Here is a 24,507-nt window from a genome sequence, read left to right as displayed (position 1 = left end):
TTTTCCTTCCTTTCCTGGATATCGAGGCGTATCCAGAGTTGCCCCGACTAATTCCCACGTTTACGTGAACACTCTGCAAAATCAAGAGGGAAAAAACTCCGATCACATTAACCTTTTCTTACCTTTTTTTGCTTCTCTTCCTCCTCGTTCCCCTTCTTATATTTGTTTCTTTGTTTTATGCCTACATTACCGGACAGGAAAATCCAACCATACAAGATCTACAATTACATATGGTTTAGTTTAATAAGGAGCGCAATATTTTATGGCATCGCGTTGGCCAAATGAAAGACTCTTCCTCTACTTTCGACTCCTTCCTTGGTAGAACCTCTTTTCCATTACCATTGCAGGCTCTTCTCAAAAAACAATGCCGTGTTATTGTGTCATCCCTTTTCTTCTTTTCCGGGTCAGTTCTGGAGCAACCATATCCGCTTCCGCAGTTTGATCATAGATTCATCCACGGATGATACAGCGTCGTTTTTTTCTGATCGATACCGAGCATGGTATGGTTTCTCTGGGAGCCTTTCAGATTTCCTTGTGAAAGACGAAGAGTGATGGAGGAGGGAAACAGACAGAGAGAAGAGCAGACCGAACCGAGGAGGATGATGACATCTGAGGGGCATTCCCTTTATCAGTTTATTAATCCCACACCGGCTGCTTGAGAGGTGAGAGGTGGGTTGGGCGCTATAAAACGGGAGGCGGTCCGACGTTTGAAGGCATACCTTTCTCGGCCTTTTGGCTAAGATCAAGTGTAGTATCTGTTCTTATCAGTTTAATATCTGATACGTGGGCCATCGGCCCACATGATATTAAATTAATTTTTTTAGGGGGAGGGCCCATCACGGTAGCTTGCTGCCGGGGTCCTCGAGCGTCGCCCAGGCGTTGCACTACTGCCCGGGCCCGGCGCACCCCTCCAAGCCCATAAGCCCAATTTGTCTTTATCTTGTTGATAAACATGCCCAAAGCTGGCCCAATTATGAGCTGCACGTGTTTGCAATATAGATCTTTGAATAACGTATTCCATTAGGTTGGTGCTGCTGATGAAGCCGTGAGTGAACCAATTGGAAGTTCATCGGACTGTTAAGTTAATGGTTCATGGTTAACGATTCGGATGTCGGATGCCATGGGATAGTTCGGGTAAGAGACCAAATCCTTACATGTATTTTACTCCGATGAGATGAATTCTCGGATGTTTGTGCTTCCAATCAGTTCAAATGTGGGATATTAAGCGGATACACGACCCGTTCAAATCGGATATGGAGGTTCGTTTGTATACTTCACCGTCTATTGCAGTGCACTGCTCAAAGAAAAATAGATGGAGTGCACTGCAGTTCAGTGGTAGCACAAGTTGGAATTTCACGGCCACCGGAGCAACTCATTATTTAAACGAACTTACATATTAGTCGGCTGATGCGCTAGTTGTATCTCGACGTCCTGCACTTTATCCTTGCTTTTCGAAGAAGCCGAACAATCCTTAAATCCTTAAATAAACTAAATCTTTTGCGCATTATTCCATGTGACACTCCCATAATTTTTCTTTCTTTTATTGTTAATTTTTATTTTTATTTTTTAGCCAGAAAAAAAGTGAAAGGGAAGCGTGGGATTTTTTTTTCCCTTTTTTCTTTTCAAGGCAAATTAATGTGATGGAGAGGAATGTCTCTTAGTTAGTGGCATAAGATATTGACTCAAAAGTTCAATTGTTCTAATTCTAAGTTCAAGTATGGTCGGTCCATATAATGACAAAAGCTCTGTCATAATAGATTTTTTTTAATCACAAGACTCGTACCAGAAACCTCGCTTTAGGAGAACAAACATTGAATCACCTAAAATCAACTTATTAGTAAAAACTCTGTCAATTTATTACTAATTTGAGTAGTCTTTTTTTATTTAACGTTTGAATTTTGAAATGTCCTTATCTTTTTTTTTTCATAATAAGATCGTAGTCCGAGAAATATCCTTATTTTTTTCCCATGAAATGCAAAGTTACACAAATTACATAATTCTTTTAATGAATATCGAACCTCTAAAACAAGTAAAGTGTGTATATCTAAAATTAACAAAACTCGAGGCCTATTATATTATATTTAAAATTAGCAGAACTCAAGATCTATTATATTGGAATCATAGTCTAATTGAAAGTACTGAGAATTCAATTTAAGATTAATGCGAAAAAAATATTAGTTTTCATATCATATAAAATATTAATTAGTACATTCTTTTGAAAATTTTGAATTATTTAATATCAATCAAGAGTTTATATAGTAATACATAAATAATTTTATCATTAATTTCAATAATATTATATATATATATATATATTGATTATTACAGAAATTATCACGAAAAAAAAATTAATAAAAAAGATTTTTCATATCCGCAACATAGCGCAAAATAATACTCTAGTACAGATGATAAGGGCCATAAGATGGAAGAGGGAAGCGCTTATATAATCGGTACACTTGCCAACGGCACTAGGTCGCGGGCCAGAGCCAGTAATTCTGCATTTTGTCATGCCGCCGACACACAATTCTCCGTTTCCATAAACTGTCAGCTCAGCATATAGGGGACGGTCAACCGCCGCACCTCGGTATCAAACACAACCAAGAAGAACATATAGCTTCAAGATCATATGAAACTCCATTCCTCTTTCCAATAAAATATTTATACAAGATGGGTCGTAATACATCGTCGGGGAGAAAACCTTAAGCAGATGGTTACGAGACAACAAGTTTACACTGCTTCAGAATCCTTCATTATCGATAAAAGCTCCTCCCCATGATTCTAGAACAGAGAGGAAGAGATGGTTAACAAATGGGCCTTCTCTCACAATCAATGAATCACTCATCAGCCTCCGATGTAGATTTCACCCGATACTGGCGACCTGCTCTCTTCGAGCTGCTTCTAACATTGACTGCTGATTCTGTCTCATCTTCATCCATTGCAGAGACTTCGCTCTCTTGGTCGCCCACAGCGGCAATCCCAATCGGTATGGCTCTCCTATGACCACCAGGGACCTCTCTACTAACCTCTTCTTTGTCCTGCAGACTATCAGCACCATTCTCAGTCTCTGCAGCCTCGTTTCTCTTCTTCCTAGGGACGAACATGACAGATTTAGGAAGGTCAGCAGGAGTCTCGTCATCACTGCCCTCGGCCTTCCTCACTGTGTTGAGGAAGTCCATATAAGCTTGCCGGTTAGATTGCTCATCCATGTCACTAGATGAGTCGAACGTATAGTACGTGTATCTGGAAGGGTTGCGTATGTAATCCGGAACAGCAGAGGAGAACTCTTTAGTAGGAACTGATACTTCTGTTGTGACTGCAGCTTCTTCAGTTTCCATTTGGATATCCTCAGCCTCAGCAGGAGCTTTTTCTATGCACTCAGGATCAAATCGGACCCGTTTCCGTGTCTTGGAATCTGTCTGACCATCCTTTCTCTTCAGAATCGGCTTCAAGTTGGCATCATCCTCAGCTGGTTGAACTCGAGAATTAGCTGCTGAATTGGCATTTCCCTCCACCACCGACAAAGAATCAAGCTTTCCAGCTGCTTCTGCATCTTCTTTGAGCCGAAGTTTGGCAGCAATGTAATTTGCCCGGGGGTCTCTATTGACTTCGCCAAAGGAAGAGGGAAGTTCATTGCCAGAATCAATGTGTATCCCATAATCAGTGACATCCTTCATATACAAGCGGTCTCCAGCTTTCTCTCTTCCAACTGCCACCTTATCAAACACATCTTCCTCCTCCTACAGTGGGGGCAAAAAATGGTTTAAGTTGGACTTCCGAAGCATCAACAAAAGGGAATTCTTAGAAGAAAACTGCTAATTATGATAAATCAAGGTGGCAGGTTTTGGACAACGCCTAACTCAAAGAAAGAAATTTCAACTCCTATTGCTTGCAAGGCTATAGTAATTGCCATATTATCACTTCATACACGACAGGGGCTGGCCATGTGTAGTGGAGGTATAAAACTAACTGCAGCATCTTCATCTCGATATCAAGGACATCTATTAATTCAATCATTCATCGGTACAATGCACATTCAAGAAACCTACCGGCAGTAAAGATGACCCATTTTCTCTCCCAGGCTAATGCAGGCAACAGTGGAAAGAGGATAACCGAGTGTCGGCAATTCCTATGCATCCATTTAAGCAAGCCTACATCTAAGATGCCGAAGTAAACTGAGACAGCACCTAATCCCGACGAGTAAATGCAATGCCACTTAAGCTTACTATAGCTCAAGAAGAGATGGCACTCATATACGAAAAAGTACTTTAGGGGAACGTTCGGATTTCCAAACTACCGCTCTCTCGTCTCCCCCGACTAAATTTGACATCCTTCTGCTAAAAGTTCCTCCAAGAACTCAACTTCGGACATGAAGCTTTCAGTCTACCAGCCCAATGACGAACTTTCAACAGGCCATGATTAAGAGCTATAATGAAGCTATAATTGATCGAGTCAAATTCAGCAGTAAATCACCATGAGGAACCCAATATTAAGAGAGAGAGAGAGAGAGAGAGAGAGCAGAAGTCATCACAGTATCGAAGGACACCATATACCTCGTAATCGAGTGTGCAGTCACGGCCAATGGAGGATTTAATCTCCCATTCCTCGTCGTTGTAATCGTCCGGCTTACCGGACTGGCTCGAAGGCTCGCCCTCGCCTTCCTCCGCGTCTAAGTCATCGTCCCCGAGGTCTTCGAGGTCCTCCTCCAGCTCCCCGAGACCGCGCGACGGGACCTCCTCGATCCTCAGCTCCCCGTTGGATTGCTCGGGCTCGAATTCGGTGGGGCTCCCCTTGTCCCGGTTCCACTCCTTGCGCTCGACTTCATCGTCCGTGAGGCACCAGAGGGACCGGAGGGAAGACGCCGGAGGTGGAGATGCCGCGGAGGACGAGTCGAGGGAGCCGAAGATTCTGTCCACCCGGACCTTGAAGGTATCTTCCATGGCGGTTTGAGATCGATTGCTGATGATGATGATGATTGATGAGGAAGGTGAGTTTACCGCTCCGCTAGGGTTTAAAAAGGGCAGAGTTGGATGAGGATTATTCGTGGGGTGTGTTTGGACACAGACGCCGACTCTTGTTCTGGGTATTTCAAATGGGTATTTCAAATTTCCCCCTGAACTCTGTTTGTATCTCAATTTGCTCCCAATATTGTTTGGATTCTTGGAAAACCCCATGGGGATTCTTTTGATTGGTAAAAGGATAATAATTTCTGTTCAAAAAGTACCCAAAAGGTGCAAACTATACATATAAAAGGTTAAGCAACAAAATGTACAAAAAAAAAAAAGAAAACTAGAGGTTGACCAAATGATCATTCACATCAATAAACCGGCTACTACCGTTGTCTATTTCACTCACTTTTACCCAAAATCTAAAACATCCTCCTCTCCGACTCCATTTATTCTCCAAGTCCTCAAAATATCTATAGAGTTCGATTAACATATTTCAAGGTGGTGGCGACAGTCGATGTTATTAAATGTTTTTATGAATAAAGGCCACTCAAACCTCTTAGGAATTGTCGAAGCATTTGCGCGAATGGTATGGCGTGCTAAAAATTGTCGAATGTAACCGGCGTTGATTGAATCAAGTGACACGATATTTGTTTTTAAATAAGATTTCGAGTTCAAATCTTGTAAATGAAGAAAGTTCACGCTGAGAGATATTTATCCACGATGGTTTGGCTCGACTCGAACTAGATTTATCAAATTCATTGGGCTTCTAGATATCTTGGCGCACACGGCATAGGATTGCCGAATATATAATATCATGTTTTTCGACGCCATATGCAATTGCATGGCGTTTCATTTTTTGCTGCTATACCAGTGTAGTGTAGTTGCAGAGGGTTAAAGTGGAATTGGATTCTCAATGTGTATAGTTAGCTATAACGACTGTGAAATTGTTATGAATTATTAATACATATAGCTTGTAAAATTTGGCTTGAAAGTGCTTGTGCCATTGTAGAGGTGTTGTGAGTCTGGCGAGGAATTCATTATTAGTTTCGCTTCGTAAATCAGAATCGCGGTAACTATAAAGGAATATTTGGAGTGGCGTTTCATGAACTACGAGGATGGTTGTGAAGTGCATAAGCTCAGCCTCGATCAACACTTAGGTGCAATACTATAATTACCACTTCATATTCATGGTTTATCGACATTCTGATAAAAAAACTCGCACAATTTAATGAGACGAACCATCTCAAAATCCGGACATACTATTCTGTCACGGCTTGGAGATTTAAAAGGACAAACTTAAGATTTCGATTGAGGGGCGAACTCTTTGAGATGCATAAAATGGTAATGCTTCTTTTTTTTTTTGGGAGGGTTAACTTTCAGAAATTGGACCGTAATAATATATAACACCCCGTTTGGTTTTGCAATCAAGTTTTTAAAGGTGTGTTTGGTTTCAGAATTAAAGTAACTTTTATTTTGATTGTGAAAAAAGACAAATGATTGTGTAGTGTGTCGAGTTAAAGTTAAAGTTAAATTTTTTGACTTGGGAAATGTGTATTTTTGTTGTATAGTGCGTTGAGTTAAAGTTAAAGTTAAAATTTTTGTGATTTTAACTGCGAAACCAAACGAAGCATAAAATTTTAACTCTAACTTTAACTTTACTCACTACACAATAAAAATCAACAACGCAATTATTATTATTATTATTTTTCAATTTATTTAACAATTCAATTCAATTTTTAATATTAAATTATCTCAACTATCCATTAATTTTTTTACAATTCAATAACACAATCATTACTTTTTATCAATTATCCATTACTTTTTTTCATAATTTAACAATACGATCATTACAACTTAATTAAAATCAAAACTCAACTCTACTTAACTCTAAAATCACTTTAGGAAGAGATGATTGGCCCCTTTAGTCAGTTCATCCCTGGACGCATGCATAATGCTGGACTCTCCCGTGAGCAAGGTTGAAGATCTTACTCACCCACTGAAATTTACTCGACAAACCTGACCTAACCAATTTCTTAACCCAACCGAATCCGACCTTTTGTTTGGATTGAAGGAAAGGGAAAGAAAAAGTGGAGAGAACTTTAGTGTGGAATTTTCCATACAAATTCTCCCTCTCCTTTCATTTTTCTCTGTTTCTCTCCATTTAATTAAGGATAAATCAAAGAGCGAATGACGCCACGGTTCACGCTTTTCACTTAAAACACTAAGAGGGCGTTTGGTTTCAGAGTTAAAGTCACTTTGATTTTGATTTTGATTTTAATTGTGAAAAAAGATAAATGAGATGGTATTATAAATTTGACTTGGGAAACGTGTGTTTTTGTTGTGTAGTGGGCAGAGTTAAAATCAAAATCATAATTCTAAAATCTGATCATGAAATCAAACGGGCTCTAAGAGATTTCAGGTTCAATACTCGTTGTAGGGTTATTCGTATTCTTTTATTAATTATTTAAATTTTTTATTTCATTATACATTGTCACGTCGTTCACCGTAACCGAAGAAAAATAAAGGGTTATGGACTATTGCCCAAACTCCGCACTCCTCTTACGGGCCCAAATTGTAAGCCGGCCTGTCCACTTCGGGCCTATTAAATTATTTTTTATTAACAAAATAATTTTCATATTCTTTAATTAATTCTCCCCTTTATTTACCAATAAAAGAAAAAATTAGTGCTCCCTTTTCCCTAAAATTATTTTAGTGCTTATCCAAAACCGCAAAGAACATCAACACACACACAGCCAGTGCCCGCCTCTTTTACGTAACCTTTTTGTTTTATTTTTTAATTTTTTTTAACTTTTTCCTTGATTTTTCCGAACAAAAATATTTTAAAAAACATATTTTTACTGATAAATTTCCATTTTTATTTTTGATCAGAAAAGTCAGAAGACACTGATCAAAGGAACTGTCAGTGTCCGCCATTGCTGTAAGAGTGAAGGTGAAGGTGAAGAAAGCTCCCATATCATTTGCAGCAACAGCACTACTCCATCTCTATCTCCTTCAGCAATCAGACAAACTCTCCCCAACATCTTCCCTCTCCCCTTCTTCAAACACCACAGCCATCTCCACCGATGATTCTCCCATACATAGTCATCTAGTCTGAACCAGAATCCCCCCTTCCAGCAGCTCGAGTGACTTCCCATGGCGATCGAGGTGCTGGTGCTGCTGCTCGCCCTCGCCGGGGTCCTGCCAGCCGAGTCGAAGTTCATGGTCTACAACACTTCGGCCGGCATCGACCCTAACAAGCTCAATGTCCACCTCGTTCCTCACACCCACGACGACGTTGGGTGGTTGAAGACCGTTGACCAGTACTACGTTGGCTCCAACAACTCGATTCAGGTCTGTCTCTCGCTCTCTCCCTCTGTGTGGGGAATTCAGTTTGGTACTTGAGCCAGTAGGACGATGAATTTCTACGGGATTGATTAATGCTATAAACAATGTGTTGGAGTTTGATGTTTGAACTTGCCGAAATAGTTGGTATAGAATTTCCGGGGTTCATATTGTTGCAATCAGTTTTATCATCTAAATTAGGAAAGTATAGATAAAGTCAGCTACCCGATATGCCGAGCTGCCCGGCAGTCCAGTGTCCTCTAGATATATATATATATATATATTTCCCGTGATTACGAACTGTTCTTGATATAATGTGCAGGGGGCGTGCGTTCAGAATGTGTTGGATTCTTTAGTACCTGCCCTTCTAGCTGACAAAAATCGGAAGTTCATATACGTTGAGCAGGCAAGTTCCTTTCGCTGTTATTGTGCTGTCGATGATAGAAATTATGTTGGTAGTCTCAAGAGCAAGAATAATTGCATTACGTGTCTGAGAGATCGTGTACCGAGATCTAAGCTTTGATGCTGGTGGAATTTTATTGATGTCAGCACTGCAAATTAAGCTAAGCTCCGTGTTAGCTGGACCTTGAATCACTGGGTTCTTGTCACCAATGGACGAAAAATTCAGGAGCTAAATGGATTAAAAGGGCTTTTAGTAGTAAAAATGCTAATTGCGGTTATGTATGGATTTAATGCATGACTTTTTATGAGGTTACATTTGTCTCCTTCCCTGGAAGGGAAGATTGAGAAGTTGACAACAGTATGCAAGGATTTTAAAGCTGCAAGAGTTTGAAGTGATAATTAAATTAATTATACCCACAGGCGTTTTTCCAGCGTTGGTGGAGAGATCAAAGTGAGACAGTTCAAAGTATTGTCAAGCAACTGGTCCATTCAGGTCAATTGGAGCTCATGTAAGATTACTTCCCAGTAAAAAATTGAGCTAGTCATGCTTATCACCTGTGCGTCTCAGTAGTTGATTGTAGATCAAGTGCTTCTCTGAAACTACTATCTTGATGCTTTATCCATTCCCATCCTGTGCAATTATCCTACAGAAATGGAGGTATGTGCATGCATGATGAGGCAGCACCACACTACATTGATATGATTGATCAGACAACTCTTGGGCATCGGTTTATCAAGGAGGAGTTCGGTGTGACACCTAGAATTGGCTGGCAAATTGACCCATTTGGTCATTCCGCTGTGCAGGCCTATCTACTGAGCGCAGAAGTAAGCTTTAAATGGTTAAACTGTCAATACATCTCTCAGTTTTACGTATATTTCAACATTTTGAAGTAAATAGGAATAATTTTGCTAAAAAGATCTTTATGTAAAACTTCATCTTTTCTGAAAATATGTGGCGCCACTGCTATCATCGCTTGCGCCTTAATCCCATTGAAGGTCAAATAACATGTTGCAATTTTGCTAGGTTGGATTTGACTCATTATTCTTCGGACGGATAGACTACCAAGACCGAGCAAAGCGTAAGAACGAGAAAAGTCTTGAGGTTATTTGGCAAGCTTCTAAGAGCCTCGGATCGTCTGCCCAGGTATAAACAATGGAGTTGAGTTAGTTCCATGTATCATTACTCTACTTTGACATAATGAAATTGATGTAACGCTACATGAGACAGAGCTAGATATTCAAATTTCACGTAACAATTCGCTATGATATGACTTTATACAATTCTCTTGTAGTCCTGTTCATGTTGCCCTTTCTTCATTTTTGACATTTTGTTTACTTCCTCTTAACGTTTGTAGATTTTTGCTGGTGCATTCCCTGAGAATTATGAACCGCCAAAAGGTTTCTATTTCGAAGTTAATGATAACTCTCCAATTGTTCAGGTAAGGACTTGCTTTAACTATTTGTTTATGCATTTCTTTCTTGGAATATTGTTAGCAGGAAAATTGGCTAATATATTCTGATGTCTTGAAGGATGACATCAATTTATTCGACTATAATGTTCAAGAGCGAGTCAACGACTTCGTTGCTGCTGCAGTAGCACAGGTAACTTGTTTTCTAAAATAATTTTATACTAACCTAATTTTTTTATGTGTCTCCACTCTCTAACCTCTTTTTTTAGGGATTCACTCAATCTATTAATTTAATAACTTGCTTGTACATTTCCAAATGGGTTAATTACTCAAAAAAACACGATCTTTGCATCATTTTTTCTAAATATAGCACGACCTTTAGAAAATAGCACAGAAATGCACGAGTTTTACATGTTTCCTACATATAGTGCAACCTTTTGAGAGTAGCACACTAAGGCACGATCTTTTGTCTTTTTTTCTAAATATAGTACAATCTTTAAAAAATAGCACAGAAAGGTATGACCTTCAAGTTTAACTACGATTTTGGTATGGCGTCAATTATTCGTCAAATGTAATGGTAACAGCTAACGATGCCTCGTGGCACAACATGATTGGACGAGTGGGTCCCATATTTTTATTTAATTAAAAAAAATTCTAAAAATTTTAAAAGAAGATTTTATTTCTTAGAAAAAAAGAAGAAATGAGCGGACTGTAGATTGCAGGGCACAATTGGGGGCCCCCACTGCTGAAATAAAAAAGCCCCTAATTTCGGGGCTCTTTCTTTTCTGGCAGTGGGTGCCTCGATTATGGCTACCACCCATAAAATTAGGGTCCTGCTGCGATCGGCGACCCTTAATTGGGAGATGGTATATACCACCGTTGGCCCCCTCCCCCTTTCCTCTTACTATGTTGAATCCCCCTTTCATTTCTTTTAATTTTTTTAATTTTTTAATTAAATAAAAATCTGTGGGGTCTACTAGTCCAATCATGTTGTGTCATGTAGCATCATTAGCTTCAACATTAGCCGTTATCATTAAAATCTGACGGAATAATTGACGTTGTGTTAGATGCGCAACTAAACCTGAAAGTCGTGCATTTCTATGCTATTTTTCAAAGGTCGTGCTATATCTAGGAAAAAGCACAAAAGTTGTGTCTTTCTGTGCTATTTTCCAAAGGTCATGTTATATTTAAGAAAAAATGCAAAGATTGTGTCTTTTTATGCTATTTTTCAAAGGTCGTGCTATATTTAGAAAAAAAGTGTAAAGGTCCTTTTTATTTTTTTAGGTGATTAACCATTTCCAAATGCGATGGTGTTCATCTAGGAGTTGGAACTGACTATTTATCAATCTCAGGCTAATATAACTCGGACAAATCACATAATGTGGACAATGGGGACAGATTTCAAGTATCAATATGCATACACATGGTTCAGGCAGATGGATAAACTCATTCATTATGTCAACCAGGTAAGGTGCTTAGCTCCCAGCAGATCTGTCCTTGAAATCTAGGCACAATTCAGATTAACTTTCATTAACCTCTTTTTATTTGCGGCTTTTTGATTCTCAATGTTCTGCTGATTATAAAGTGGCTATTTTCCTGCAGCTGCTTTTTCCTTTTTTTATGCGTATATATATTTCAAGATTTTGTCCTCCCCCATTACAATCTTACGAGCTTAGACTTTTCCGTCCTATGTTGCATGCATACAGGATGGACGTGTAAATGCACTCTACTCTACCCCATCCATATACACTGATGCAAAATATGCAACAAATAGAGCCTGGCCCCTCAAAACCGGAGATTATTTCCCGTAAGTGAATTTATGAGGTGCTATTTTAACCTCTTCCTGCTACCTTAGCATTTTAAGTGAATATAAGCATACCGGTTATGCAGTTTTAACTGAATGTAAGCATCTATTCTTCCAGCTATGCAGACCGTGCAAATGCTTATTGGACAGGATACTTCACAAGTCGACCAGCTTTGAAACGATATGTCAGAATAATGAGTGGCTATTATTTGGTAAAGTTGATCTGACACTTCTTGGACTCAATCAAAGTGTTGTTATTCCCACTCTTGTCCTTGATTTATGTTCTTTGATGTATTACCAGGCAGCAAGACAATTGGAGTTCTTCAAAGGAAAGACTACCTCAGGACCCAACACTGACTCATTGGCTGATGCTTTAGCAATCGCTCAACATCATGATGCAGTAACTGGCACAGAAAAGCAGCATGTTGCAAATGACTATGCAAAGCGCCTTGCGATAGGCTACACAGAGGTGCGAACATGTTTATTGATTAGCTCATTATATAAATATAGATATATTCTGATCATGCCCTCAGAATGATATATCAATGCTGCACCTATATTTCTTGTGAAGGCGGAAGCATTAGTTGCATCTTCATTGGCCTGCCTGGTGGAGTCAACAGCAAACAAAGAGTGTGGGAACCCAACTACAAAGTTTCAGCAGGCAATAAATTTATTTCCAGAGCTTGCGAATTATCTATAATTTCATGGGTGAATAGAGTCACTGTTAACGTGCAGTCACCTAACATAGTGAACTATCAGTGAACACTTGGATACATGTCATGTATCACATACTCAATATATAAGTTTGTGTTTTGTATATCTTTATGCATTTTTTGACCATAACCTCATGGAATCCTTTTCTTGTAGCATGCATGATTGTAACTCTAAAATAACATGACAAATTGGCCTGGGAAATAATTTTCTATTACTGTTTCAGTTCCCCTCTTCCTTGTTTCTATGGATAGACATGCTATAATGGTTCCATGTTTGGATAAAATTGTCTGTAAAATTGGTATCTATTAGTGATGAAGGTACATTTGTTGCAAGCAACAAACATCCTGTATCTAGGCGGATAATCTGCTTTGCTCTCATTCTTTCCCTTTATACAATTGATAGTGTGATGCTCTGTTTACAGTCAGTTTGTCTGGTATATAGTATCTCATTCTTGAGTGCTTGATAAAAGATCTGCAATTCACTTTCTTCATAAATTGCATTTACATGGGATTTTACAATTCAAGATAAAGCTTGACTCTATTTGCCAAGTATTGCGTCTCACCTTGTTTTTCTTAGCCATGTCTTTTCTTCTTTACCCATTTCTAGTTTACCATTTATATTATGTGATTAGTGGTCTTTTACAAAATTTCTCAGATTTTGATATACAAATGTTATTTTTGGCTTGTATAACTGATGGGTAATTGTATACATGCCAGTGTCCTCTTATGAATATAAGCTATTGTCCTCCATCAGAAACTGTCCTCTCCAACGGAAAAGACTTGGTAAATATTGCATTTTCATTGAAATTTTGATCTTTGACTAGCAGACATGGTTTTTTACTTCCCTTTGTTGTGCGTTTAACTTATGGTATCTTTTACCTGCAGGTACTAGTCGTTTACAATCCCCTTGGTTGGAAGAGAGAGGACATAGTTCAAATTCCTGTAAGTACAGATCCTCTTCTAATTGTATTGGTCTTACAGTTGAGTGGTCTTTATTGAAAGATTGACAGTATTTTCCAGCAGGCTAGTTATGACACTCCTAATATACATAGCTTTGTACTGAAAGTGTTTATGATTGTTGTCATTGTTGTAATTCATGCCTCCATAATGTGTGTATAATGTAATAATATACACGCTGTCTGCCTTAGAGTCTTTTCGATGACTCATATTGCCTGTTTTATTTCATACTATCATGGCTTTAGTTTTATTATATTAGTTCAGCAGTCTAGTTTTTCTTTATTGAGTCCAGCTTCTGCAGGTAATGACAGATGACATCTCTGTTCATGATTCTGAGGGAAAGGATGTTGAGTCTCAGCTGATTCCTATTACTGAAGCATATCATAAGTTAAGAAGCTACCATGTCAAGGCATACCTGGGTAGAAATGCTGGCGGGACTCCAAAGTATTGGCTTGTGTTCCCAGTATCTGTACCAGCTCTTGGTTTTAGCACATACTCTATCTCACGGGCCCAAGGAACAGGTTATGATGATATACATGCTAAATCTTTTCATGTTGTTAGCAAAAGGTCCCACTCTTCAATATCAAGAAAGTATGACTAAAGATTCTTTTATGCTGAATCAATCGCAACCTTAGATTAATGTGGGTCCAATACAAACCGTGATTGGACCATAGCAATTGAAGGCTGCAATTGACTCAGTATAAGAGAACCTTTACTGGTCTAGGTAAGAAGTTTCCTGAAATGCATCTTCTTCTGGCTTTGACTTATTATGGTGACTGATGCAGTTATTAGTGCAGGTGCTAGGCCAACCAAATCAAGTGTCTATACAGTTCAACGAGGTGAAAATTCTGTAGTCAATATTGGTCAAGGAAATCTGAAGGTTGCATTCTCTGCAGAAGGGAAAATTACTCATTATATAAATAAATGGAGAACAGTAAGTCATGAATTGCTGTAATTGTATAGTAGGCTATACTTGGCATTACAATTTACACATACCTTCCGACCTTGGTTCAGGAAAGTGTTGAGCAATCGTATAGCTTCTATGCTGGATCTAACGGAACTGAAAAAGAACCTCAGGTTTGTCTGCTAATACTATATTACATGTAGAATTTCTTATTTCTTATTAGCTTTGGGATGTATCTCATACTAACTTGACCCTTCCTCCCACTCTCTAAACTGTCTTATGTGTTATTCAGAAATCCGGAGCATATATCTTTCGGCCAAATGGAAGTTTTCCGATAAGTCCTGCAAAACAGGTTCAAATTTCGATTTCAAATACAATAGCTTATCTTCAGCCATCCGTTCGGGTTGAGGAGACTGGAGGGAAAGGGAGGAAGGGATGGGAAAGTTGTATGAGAAATTTTTTCCCTCCCACGCAACTTTCCTTCCCCTCCCCTCCCTTTTTCTCCATTCCCTCATAACCAAACAAATTTAAAGTTTAAAGTTTCTGACCAAATATTCTGAAGTTGCAGACACCCCTGACTGTTGTGCATGGGTCCATTGTCGATGAATTGCACGAACAGATAAATTCATGGATATATCAGGTGATGCTTGTTACTGTTAAGCTCTTCTTGGACTTGTACATGAAGAAATGTCTCATGAATAAACATTCTGGACTAAATTCAGGAAAATGAAGGAAATAGATTTAGATTTTCTTCAAAAGAAGTTAATTCAGTTTTTGAATGTCAATGCAGTACATCTATTCGGGCTTATTATCTCCATATGCAGTTTCCTTCTGGATTGATGGAATTCTATAATTCCTCCTCTATTGTTATAAATGGTGCTTCTTCTAAGGATGCTTGTTCATACCATCAAAAAGTAATTATCTGCACTGCAGGTTACCCGGTTGAACAAGTTAAAGGAACACATTGAAGTCGAGTTCATAGTACGTCTATAATTTATCAGTGGCTATTCTGCTGCATTTTTGAGATTGTTATTTGGCCTCATTTTTGAGATTGAAATTGCCCCATTCTCGTGTTAGTAATTACATATAGATCATTTACACCAAAACTGCGCTGTCTATCTGCAGGTTGGACCCATTCCTATTGATGATGGTATCGGAAAGGAAGTTGCTACTCAAATTTCAACAACTGTGAAAAGCAAGAAGACTTTCTATACGGACTCTAGTGGCCGTGATTTTATTGAAAGGGTATGTTAGACAGGGTTCACGTGTAACTTGTGTACGGCTCTTTTGGAGATCAAATTCATTATCAATAAGTTCGTTCTTTATTGAGAATATTTTCTTGGATTACCGCATTAAGTTTGTTGGTTTTCATCTCATATTAATGCTACATATATTTATATATCTTGCAGATTCGTGACTATAGAACTGATTGGAATCTGGAAGTAAACCAACCTGCTGCTGGAAATTATTACCCAGTATGCTATTCTAACAAGCCGTTGATGTTTTACTTTATTTAAATCTAATGGTTTTCCTTTTTTATTTATCTAAGTTATATCCTTATATTTTTGCTTTGAAATTATCCATTAGAGGAAAATGGATACAGGCTTGTTTGTTGATAGTTCTTGTATTAGGATGAACTAAATCATCAGTAAATTTCGAACTTCTATCTATGTCACTGTTTCAGATCAACCTTGGGATCTTCATGAAAGATGAGGAGAAAGAGTTTTCTATCTTGGTGGATCGTTCGGTGGGAGGATCAAGCTTATCTGATGGGCAAATTGAGCTAATGCTCCATAGGTAACTCATGGATGTGTATAGATATCAATATAATTGTGGATCTAATATGATACCATATATGTTAAGAAATCAATTACTCATTAAAAAATTCTTTTGCAGGAGACTGCTTCTTGATGATTCCAGAGGAGTTGCCGAGGCTCTAAATGAAACAGTTTGCGTAGAAAATAAGTGCACGGGACTCATAGTAAGCACAGGTTGCCTATTTCTGTTGTTCTTGTTATAGTAGTTCGTGATTCATGTTTTACTTGGATGAATTTGTAGATTCAAGGGAAGTACTATTTCCGGTTTGACCAATTGGGAGAGGGTGCTAGGTGGCGTCGATCATATGGTCAGGAGATATATTCCCCGCTCTTGCTTGCCTTTGCTGAAGAGGTAACGAGAAGATTGACATTGTCCGATTCTATTGATTTAGAGGGTAATATTAAGAAAAATATGTTCTGGAACAGGATAAAAATCACTGGAGGAACTCTCGCACAACCTCGTTTTCCGGGATTGATTCCTCATATACCTTACCCGAAAATGTTGTCATACTAACGCTCCAGGTGACTTATTTTTCTTTATATCAATTGCTGTTCATTGTTCTCTAAACATTTTCATTCACTCGAAATATAACTGTCCAACAACACAGGAACTTGATGATGGAAATGTCCTCCTTCGATTGGCACATTTATATGAGGTTTGAATCTACCTATTGGGTCCTGCTCATTTCCCGCTTTTATGCGTAAAACTTCATCAAAATTCTTATTTCTTTGGTTGGCTTCTTTAATCATGCACAGGTTGGAGATCACAAAGAACTCTCCGTAATGACTAGTGTCGAACTGAAAAAGCTGTTCCCCGGGAAGAAGGTGAGTGTAAGTTCATGCAGTAATACCGGGCAGCCAACCTTCAAGAAATGAGGAAAATGGACGAAGTTTCGGGGCCTGTTTACTTTTAACCTCCATTTGGATCGAGGGAGACAGGGCCCTCCCCTCCATTTCCCTCCGTACCCTCATATTCAAACAAATCTTTAGAGAATTAATAGCTTTGATTGTTCTGACTTCTCACTTTACTTTCAGATCGGCAAGGCAACAGAGATGAGCCTATCGGCGAACCAAGAACGGGCGGAAATGGAGAGCAAGAGACTTGTTTGGAAGGTAGAAGGCTCTGCGGAGGAGAAAGAAACAAAAGTCTCGAGGGGCGGGCCCGTTGACCCTGTGAAACTGGAGGTCGAGCTCGCTCCGATGGAGATCCGTACTTTTATCATCGAATTGGTTCAACTCAACAATCTTTTCGATGCCTGATGCACCAGGGAATGTAAAATGACACTATCGCTACTAAGCCATGTTTTCCCGAGCTTGAGAGAGTCCTTCTGTACTGCACTTTTCTGAAACAGTCATGTAGATAGCACCGAGTTCGAGCGGCGAAAAAATAATGCAGGCAGCACTGAGTCTCGATCATGTGGATGTAACTCGAAACAACATCGCATAATGTTGTTGTGTGAATGAAAGGACCACGGCATTCCCTTCTTCGTTGAAATCGTTTCCCGGCTAGTCTGTTACATTGCTCTTGCCAGTCTGGGGACAAGTTCCTTCTCTTCTGGATATGATGAAGGAATGAAGCCGGTTTCCACCGTTCATAAGGTGCCTCATCGACATATCTTATGTTCCGGCTAATTTCATAGTTAAATTTTCATTCCAATATTCACTTTCCTTGTAATCTAAACCGTACTCGAACCGAACACCCCCATACATTATAATTCGCGGTTCGATAGTCAGATTGATTTTTGTCGTCAGAGAAAAAGAGAAGAAAAAGATCCCCCATCCCAGACGAGCGAAAAAGAAAAAAAGAAAAAAAAAAAAGGTGTATATAAAGAAGAAGGGCATTTACTGTAAATATCGAGGAAACCAGGGGCTTTCATCAATCCGCATCCAATATTCTTGCCGAGAATCAAAGATGCGGAACCTTCCAGCTTTTTTTTTTTTTTTAAATTTATTTTCTCTCTCTTTTTTTTAATTTTCTTTTATTTCTTTCACCTGACATAATTAATGAAATAAAAATATCAAAAACGAGGGACGACACCTCACGTAGTTGATCAATTATACAACTTTATTTATAACGTAAAGTTACAAACTCACTAAAAACACTTTATTGGCCAGGGGCGAAAGCAACACCCCGAGCTTGAGAATTAACGGTAACACTTTGGAATCTCTCTCTTAATTTTTTTTTAATGAGATTCTGAATCGAACTCATAAATAGGAATATCATTGAAGAAAGAAATTGAAACTCGACTAAATAGATATTTTTTTTTCTCATGAGATAAGACAAATAGAATAGAATAGATTAATAAAATGCAAAAAAATGTGAAAATATATAAGAGGTTTGGGTTCTGAAATCCGGCCATTTGTACGAGCTGACTGCGGCGTAGCGCACGACCGATCCTCTACCCCATCTTCCGAAGATTTTCATGTCCATCTTGCCCACCGAAGCCCAAGGATTCTCATCGTCTTCTTACCCTCAACCCCAGTCCCCAAACACTAACGCTAATCATGGCAACCCCCTCTCTCCCCACCCTCACTCTCCCCTCTCTCAGTCTCCTCCTTCCCTCTCCGGCCAGGTTCCAGGTAAATCTGATTCCCCCGGTTTCAGTATCCGGGGATTGCGATCCCCATCCATTGTGCTGCTTTACTGCTGTCTTGCTTGAATTTTGGCTGAAAATTAGGTCGCTTGTGTTAATACCAGTATATATGATCCCAATTTTTGGGGAAGCAAGGTAGAATTGGGTTTTTGTAGCCTGGGGGGGTGGGGGGAGAAGGAAAGTGATAGCATAGGGAAAGTCGATTCGGATATGTAATTGAGTTTTTTGTTTAGTCGACTGGTGGAGTTGTGCTGTGATTTCTAGCGTATGACCAGCGTTGTTAAGTTCTTAGGTTCAGTTTTGTGCCTTAAAAAGGTGATTTCTTGGCTGTGTTTGGTCGTACAAGTTAACTCGTACTTTTAGACTGAGAAGCTAACTGCCAGGAGGTCAAGTGAGATGGTGCTTTTTTGTCGATTGGCCTCGTGTAACTTGCCAAAAGGGGCAGTTTTTATTCACTTGATACCACTTTACAAGGAAAAATCAGCTTGTCTTTGCACGGTTTCTGTTCTTGTCTTGTGAAGGTTTCCGGTGTTATTTGTGTTCACCTTCATTTATCTTAGTTTGAATTCTCGCACCGCTGCATTATCATGTCTGTGACATATAGTTACGTGCCCCATGATGGGCATCCTATTGTAACTTGCAAATACTTACTCGTGCCGCATGTGATATGCCTATAGGACCAGTGGCTCCAACTGCAGAAGGTTCAGGTGGATCTTCCCAAAAGGTATGTTCCTCAGATGTTGACTTCATTCCACTGTACCTTGGGCATAAAAGTTATTAGTTTTGTTACCATGTTACTTGTTTGCTTGGAGAGTAGACTACAATTTTGGAGGTGGAACAGTTGGAATGCACTAAGATTTGTGTGTCTCTGTGTGTATGTGGTCGCTAGCGACCAAGGGGTGTGGTACTCCGCTATTGTTTGTATTCTAATTTGTCTCTCTCGTGCATTAGGTGAGACAGTCGGCATCCTCAAATGGTAAGAAATTTGGATCCTCTAAATCAAGAGGGAATATATCTGGAGCAACTGTTCCTTCGCGGAGTCAGCGAGGTACTGGGTCGACAGATTCTCAAACAAGCTCCATGCAGCCAACGGGAAGGAAATCTCAAGCTATTAGTGGGAACCATCTGTTGAACTTTCATTATGACCCTATTACTCGGTCTCATCCTCGGCCACCTCCTCCCAGGAGAGCACAGAAGATAAAGCCCTACAACAGAGATCTATTTCTTCAGGCAAATTACAAGTTTGTTGTACTTGAATCTGAAAATTATTCGCCTGAGTCAATGGATCCAGACAAGATGTTACAGTGGGAGGACATAATCTGTGTGAAGTATTCCACTACTTCGATGGTGCAATGTCCAATTTGTTTGGAGTATCCTTTATGCCCGCAAATAACCTCATGCGGCCATATCTTTTGCTTCCCATGCATCCTTCAGTATCTGTTGATGGGTGAGGACTCCCATAAAGGTGAATGCTTCAAAAGGTGCCCTTTATGTTTTGTCATGATAAGCCGAAAGGATTTATATACTCTCTCCATCGAGATTGTCAAGCAGTACTCTGTTGGTGATTCGATAGAATTTATGCTTTTAACTCGTCAGAAGGATTCTTTTGCCCCGACTCCGAAAAGTAAGGATGGAACTTCTCCAGAACATAAAGTGGATGAGAATGACATGTTTTCAAAATTCACATTCACATCAGACGTAGATCTCTCTGCCAGAAGAGCAATAGCTGATCTTGATGGTTGGTTGGCTAGGGCAGAGTCGGGGTTAGTCGATGACATAGAAAAGCTTCCATATGTCTCTGCTGCGATGGAAGTACTTGAGAAGAGGAAGAAGTATTGGAATGAGCACCGAATTTCTGATGGAAATAAGTCTTGTAAATATTTCTCTTCTCAGACAGAATGCCATGTACTTCCTTTAGGAGGAGGTGCCGATAATACTGAAGAGTGTGAGTTAAAAAGTCGAATGCTGTCCACCAATGGCAATGATCTGAACAAGATGAGGGAGTCTAGGCAAGATAGATCTGAGCTTGCATCTTCTGTGGATCATATAAGTGATGCTGGTCAATCTATGGGACAGAAAGATCCAAGTCTTCCATCTAATGGTGATAGTCAAATATCTGAAAGACGCGCGAGTGGCCCTGGAGATACGAAGGAAAATGACTCATACAATTTCTACCAGGTGATTGAACTTAAGAAAACAGATTTGTCCTGCCACCTCTATGTTTTAGCTTTTTGCAATTGTGAAAGCAGAGAAGTACTTATAGGCAGGTCAGTATGAGTAGCCTCATGTACAACCTCGTTGCATTGCTTCTTATTGGTGCACACAATCTCCTACGTGCTACATGGTGTAACTTAATCTGCCCGCTCCTGTGACTATAAATGCAATTGACATTAGTCTTTTCATCTTCAGTAAAGGATTTATAATCCAATTATACTGCTGCTGTGTTGGGATATATAGCAAGTTTTTTGCTTCCTATAAATTTTGGTAGATAAAACATATACCTAAGGGGCTGATGGTAAAGTAGAAGATGATTAAACAGTTAGGTAAAAAGAATTTATTGTCTTGGGAAATTCTTTCTCTAGTAGTTAAATGGTTTGTAATTGTCTTCTTGATGGCCCAGATTGGCATGTCTTCAATCTCATACACATAAGTCTCTGTTTATTCATCTATATATTTGCTTTGCTAACAATATACAGATACTGTCAATAGCTTTCTTTTGAATTCCGAACTTATAAGGTTCTTCCTGCATGTCCATTTTAGGCTGTTGATGGTCAAAATATTATCCTTCACCCATTGAACATGAAGTGCCTTCTGCACCATTATGGAAGCTATGACATGCTCCCGCACAGGTAATAAACTCATATCTATGCAAATTATTTGGAAATGTTACATGAAAATTGAGCACAGCAGATGAACACTGTTTGAGGAAGGATATAATTAGAGGGAATCTATTTTCCAAATAAAATTGTCAAAGCACTGTGATTGAAGGTTTGTATTGCATCTGCTTAAACTTCATTGGCTCTTGAAAATCTTATCTTGGTCCAGTAAAATCTTGCTGCCATCGCATAACATCCAGTTAAGACTACACTGGCTACTTGCAAGGTTTTTGAAATGATGTAGATTTGCATCGCAACTCCCTCTTTGATCTTATATATCAAGAAAAATTGAATGTTGATGCCCCCCCCCCAATGTGGGTTCAATTGGTTGTAGAATAAGTGGAAGGATTTTAGAGATGGAGACAGTTACTCAGTCGGAGGCCATTCGAAAACGCTACCGTTATCTCAGTCATTTCTCTCTAACGACAACATTTCAGGTGCTTTTCCTAATCTAAATGCTGTCAGATCCATGAGAAATTGATTTTTTGTCCAATGCTTTTCTCTACCACCTCTAATCATTTTCCATGCAAATATTCAGCTTTGTGAAATTGACTTGAGTGAGCTACTACCTAGCGAAGCTCTGCTTCCATTTGTTGATGAGATCAAGAAGCGTGAAAAGCAGCGGAAGCAACTCGCAAAGAAGGTATCTCTCGATGCTTGTAGAACTGGTATTGTTTGGTTGTTTCATCCTGAAATTCAATGATTTGAGCTTTCATTTCAGGAAAGAAGGGAAAAAATAAAGGCTGAAGCGGCTGCTGAAATTCCCATGTCTATACAATTTGATGTTGGACAGTCCTCACGTGTTAGCCCCTCCACATATTCTATGGATGACTTTCAAGGTAACTTGGCATTCTATGGGCATAATTTATTTTTCTCAAAAGGGGATTCTGAAGTAGCAGGGATGTTTATATCCTACTATGATGCTTCGAGGTTCTTATGAGCCTATTCTTGTTCCATGTTGCAGCTTTGGGAGGGGCTTCTGTTTTGTCCACTAGCCCTCCAGTTGTTGGGGAGAGGACAACATTCTCGAACGTGACGAGGCTTGGGTACGCTGCGGGACACGATTCTCCTGCCTTGAAGAATGAGGAAGATTCTTCCCGGAATGAAGGCAATGTGAAAGTTGAATCTACTGGGTCAAACGGTAGCTGTTCACTTTCACCTTGTCATCATATTGCAGACACACAATAATCCAACAAACTAAGTGCTTAGGAACTAGGGATTGCGAATTAGACCAGAAAAATAAGAGGGTGATGAGTGTTCAAGACATTGAATGCCTGGTGATCTGGAAAGATCAGATTTGGTGTTCCAGTGTATTGAAGGTTTTGTCAGAACACGGCATAATACAATAGAAACCAATGCATTTTGAGATGGATTCTCGTGCCATTATTTACATAATAAGGCTTCTCTTATATGTAGGTTCGAGGGGTCAGAGCACGCCCTCATTTGCCAACATGATGTCTAGGGCTAGAACAGTGGAAACCTTGGAAGGATCTAAGAAAAGGACCGAGATGGGGAAGAAGGGCAAGAAATCGACTCAGGTCCTACTGTCAACAGCTGGTGGGCGGCGCTACTGAGAGTCTTGAGGTCTGAGCTGCTGGACTGGTCTCTTTACGTGCTTGTTCTATTCGAGTGCGTCGTCCCGATTAGGCATAGTAATAATAAGAATGTTGTGCTATATGAATTGGAATCCGCCTATGTACTTGGTTGTAGAATTAATGGAATCTAGAAAGTTGATTTTGATGTTCTTTGCTTGTTCTATTTACTTGGTTTTTACTTTCTCAGAGTGCCAATGGATTGATCTTATTGCAACTTAACTTTCTTTATCTGCAATGGCATACACTTAGATCTTCGATTATAATTTTGTTCTCATCAATGAATGAGTTATCTTGTCTCCCCCGAATGAGTTATCCTGCCTCCCCGACTCTCGATCCTGGAGGACGGGTGTCGATCAGGTGTTGATTCTATTGAAGCTACTGGTAGCTGATCAGTAGCAATCCTCGATAGGAAAACCGGCTCAAAACAGTAGATACCTGTGTGTTGCCCTGCGCTTGATCCTGAAAGATGGGTGTTGATCAGGTATCGTTGACGATATGTGATCGACTCTGATGCTCGATGTGAGGACGAGAGCAGGACCAATCTAGTATAAGTTGATATTTATGTAGATCTGGTATAAGCTGATATTTTGCGAAGTCACGTAATCATCTTAGTTGTGTAGTTTTTTTTTTTGCTGAATGGCATAATTATGAATACTTATATTGAATTGGAGATGTCAAATTTTTTAATATATATATATATATATATAAATTTCTATCTATATTTAATATATTTTCCTCCTTTTTTTTTGGCTCAAACAAGTGATGCTCTTTCATTAATGCCCGATACTATTATGAACGTTATGTAAATGGTCAAGAATCATAATAAAATTTTAGATATTACTAGGGCGATGCAGCGGGGCTGAAATTTTTTTGGTCAATAATATTAAAATCATAATTTATGCAATACCTGATATAACACTTAACCTCAATATATAATAATAGAATTATAATAATGAATTATAATTTTTAGTAAAATTTTAGACTTCTTACAAGTTATATAAACTTATATATCTAACACGAGGCAAAAGCTAATATATCTTTATGCTTATATCCAGATATTATGTTTAATAGTTAGAAAGTCACTCCATGAAATAAAAAGAAAAATAAACGTGAGATCATTTTTAAATATAAAACTTATAGTTTTGCTC

The 24,507-nt window shown here is 39.1% G+C and overlaps 3 protein-coding genes and 1 non-coding gene across 5 annotated transcripts; 3 read left to right on the top strand and 1 right to left on the bottom strand.

Moving 5' to 3' along the window:
• Positions 1-715: 715 nt before the first annotated feature.
• LOC116198272 lies at positions 716-911 on the top strand. Its single transcript, XR_004155215.1, has one exon. It is a non-coding gene; the product is annotated as a U2 spliceosomal RNA (small nuclear RNA).
• A 1,700-nt stretch (positions 912-2,611) lies between these two features.
• On the bottom strand, positions 2,612-5,058 carry LOC116197174. Its single transcript, XM_031527232.1, has 2 exons — positions 4,551-5,058; positions 2,612-3,737 (listed from the first exon to the last, which is right to left on the bottom strand). The coding sequence occupies exons 1-2, from the start codon at positions 4,935-4,937 to the stop codon at positions 2,835-2,837; spliced, it is 1,290 nt and encodes a 429-aa protein (XP_031383092.1). The 5' UTR covers positions 4,938-5,058; the 3' UTR covers positions 2,612-2,834.
• Positions 5,059-7,848: 2,790 nt separating this feature from the next.
• LOC116196005 (probable alpha-mannosidase At5g13980) lies at positions 7,849-17,789 on the top strand. Of its 2 annotated transcripts, none has more exons than XM_031525497.1 (29): positions 7,849-8,297; positions 8,611-8,694; positions 9,111-9,199; positions 9,341-9,515; positions 9,715-9,834; positions 10,046-10,129; positions 10,221-10,292; positions 11,452-11,565; positions 11,806-11,906; positions 12,022-12,115; positions 12,205-12,372; positions 12,475-12,564; positions 13,334-13,399; positions 13,502-13,558; positions 13,875-14,094; positions 14,359-14,507; positions 14,588-14,650; positions 14,770-14,829; positions 15,046-15,117; positions 15,411-15,458; positions 15,603-15,722; positions 15,887-15,952; positions 16,162-16,274; positions 16,374-16,458; positions 16,536-16,646; positions 16,721-16,816; positions 16,903-16,950; positions 17,051-17,119; positions 17,330-17,789. In XM_031525497.1, exons 1-29 carry the CDS (start codon positions 8,100-8,102, stop codon positions 17,552-17,554), a joined length of 3,057 nt encoding a protein of 1,018 aa, XP_031381357.1. In that variant the 5' UTR covers positions 7,849-8,099; the 3' UTR covers positions 17,555-17,789. The 2 variants fall into 2 exon arrangements, with proteins under 2 accessions (XP_031381357.1, XP_031381358.1); XM_031525498.1 differs by having other exon boundaries at positions 7,850-8,297; positions 14,371-14,507.
• An 850-nt stretch (positions 17,790-18,639) lies between these two features.
• Positions 18,640-23,622, top strand: LOC116196434 (RING finger protein 10). Its single transcript, XM_031526151.1, has 9 exons — positions 18,640-18,874; positions 19,566-19,612; positions 19,840-21,066; positions 21,649-21,737; positions 22,099-22,201; positions 22,303-22,407; positions 22,486-22,603; positions 22,729-22,905; positions 23,181-23,622. The coding sequence occupies exons 1-9, from the start codon at positions 18,718-18,720 to the stop codon at positions 23,336-23,338; spliced, it is 2,181 nt and encodes a 726-aa protein (XP_031382011.1). The 5' UTR covers positions 18,640-18,717; the 3' UTR covers positions 23,339-23,622.
• The last annotated feature ends 885 nt before the right edge of the window (positions 23,623-24,507 follow it).

Source organism: Punica granatum, chromosome 2 (assembly GCF_007655135.1).
Source record: "Punica granatum isolate Tunisia-2019 chromosome 2, ASM765513v2, whole genome shotgun sequence".
NCBI lineage: Eukaryota > Viridiplantae > Streptophyta > Magnoliopsida > Myrtales > Lythraceae > Punica > Punica granatum.
This window is presented reverse-complemented; position numbering and strand designations above follow the sequence as displayed.

What these genes read in the sequence shown, in the direction of transcription:
- LOC116197174 (XM_031527232.1), bottom strand. Translation starts at nt 4,937, where the DNA reads ATGGAAGATACCTTCAAGGTCCGGGTGGACAGAATCTTCGGCTCCCTC. An exon ending in ACTGCACACTCGATTACGAG is followed by an intron (nt 3,738 to 4,550) that starts GTATATGGTGTC and finishes CCCCCACTGTAG; the next exon opens with GAGGAGGAAGATGTGTTTGA.
- LOC116196005 (XM_031525497.1), top strand. Translation starts at nt 8,100, where the DNA reads ATGGCGATCGAGGTGCTGGTGCTGCTGCTCGCCCTCGCCGGGGTCCTG. An exon ending in TCTCCAACGGAAAAGACTTG is followed by an intron (nt 13,400 to 13,501) that starts GTAAATATTGCA and finishes TTTTACCTGCAG; the next exon opens with GTACTAGTCGTTTACAATCC. An exon ending in CTGCTGGAAATTATTACCCA is followed by an intron (nt 15,953 to 16,161) that starts GTATGCTATTCT and finishes TCACTGTTTCAG; the next exon opens with ATCAACCTTGGGATCTTCAT.
- LOC116196434 (XM_031526151.1), top strand. Translation starts at nt 18,718, where the DNA reads ATGTCCATCTTGCCCACCGAAGCCCAAGGATTCTCATCGTCTTCTTAC. An exon ending in CCTCTCCGGCCAGGTTCCAG is followed by an intron (nt 18,875 to 19,565) that starts GTAAATCTGATT and finishes ATATGCCTATAG; the next exon opens with GACCAGTGGCTCCAACTGCA. An exon ending in GGAAGCAACTCGCAAAGAAG is followed by an intron (nt 22,408 to 22,485) that starts GTATCTCTCGAT and finishes CTTTCATTTCAG; the next exon opens with GAAAGAAGGGAAAAAATAAA.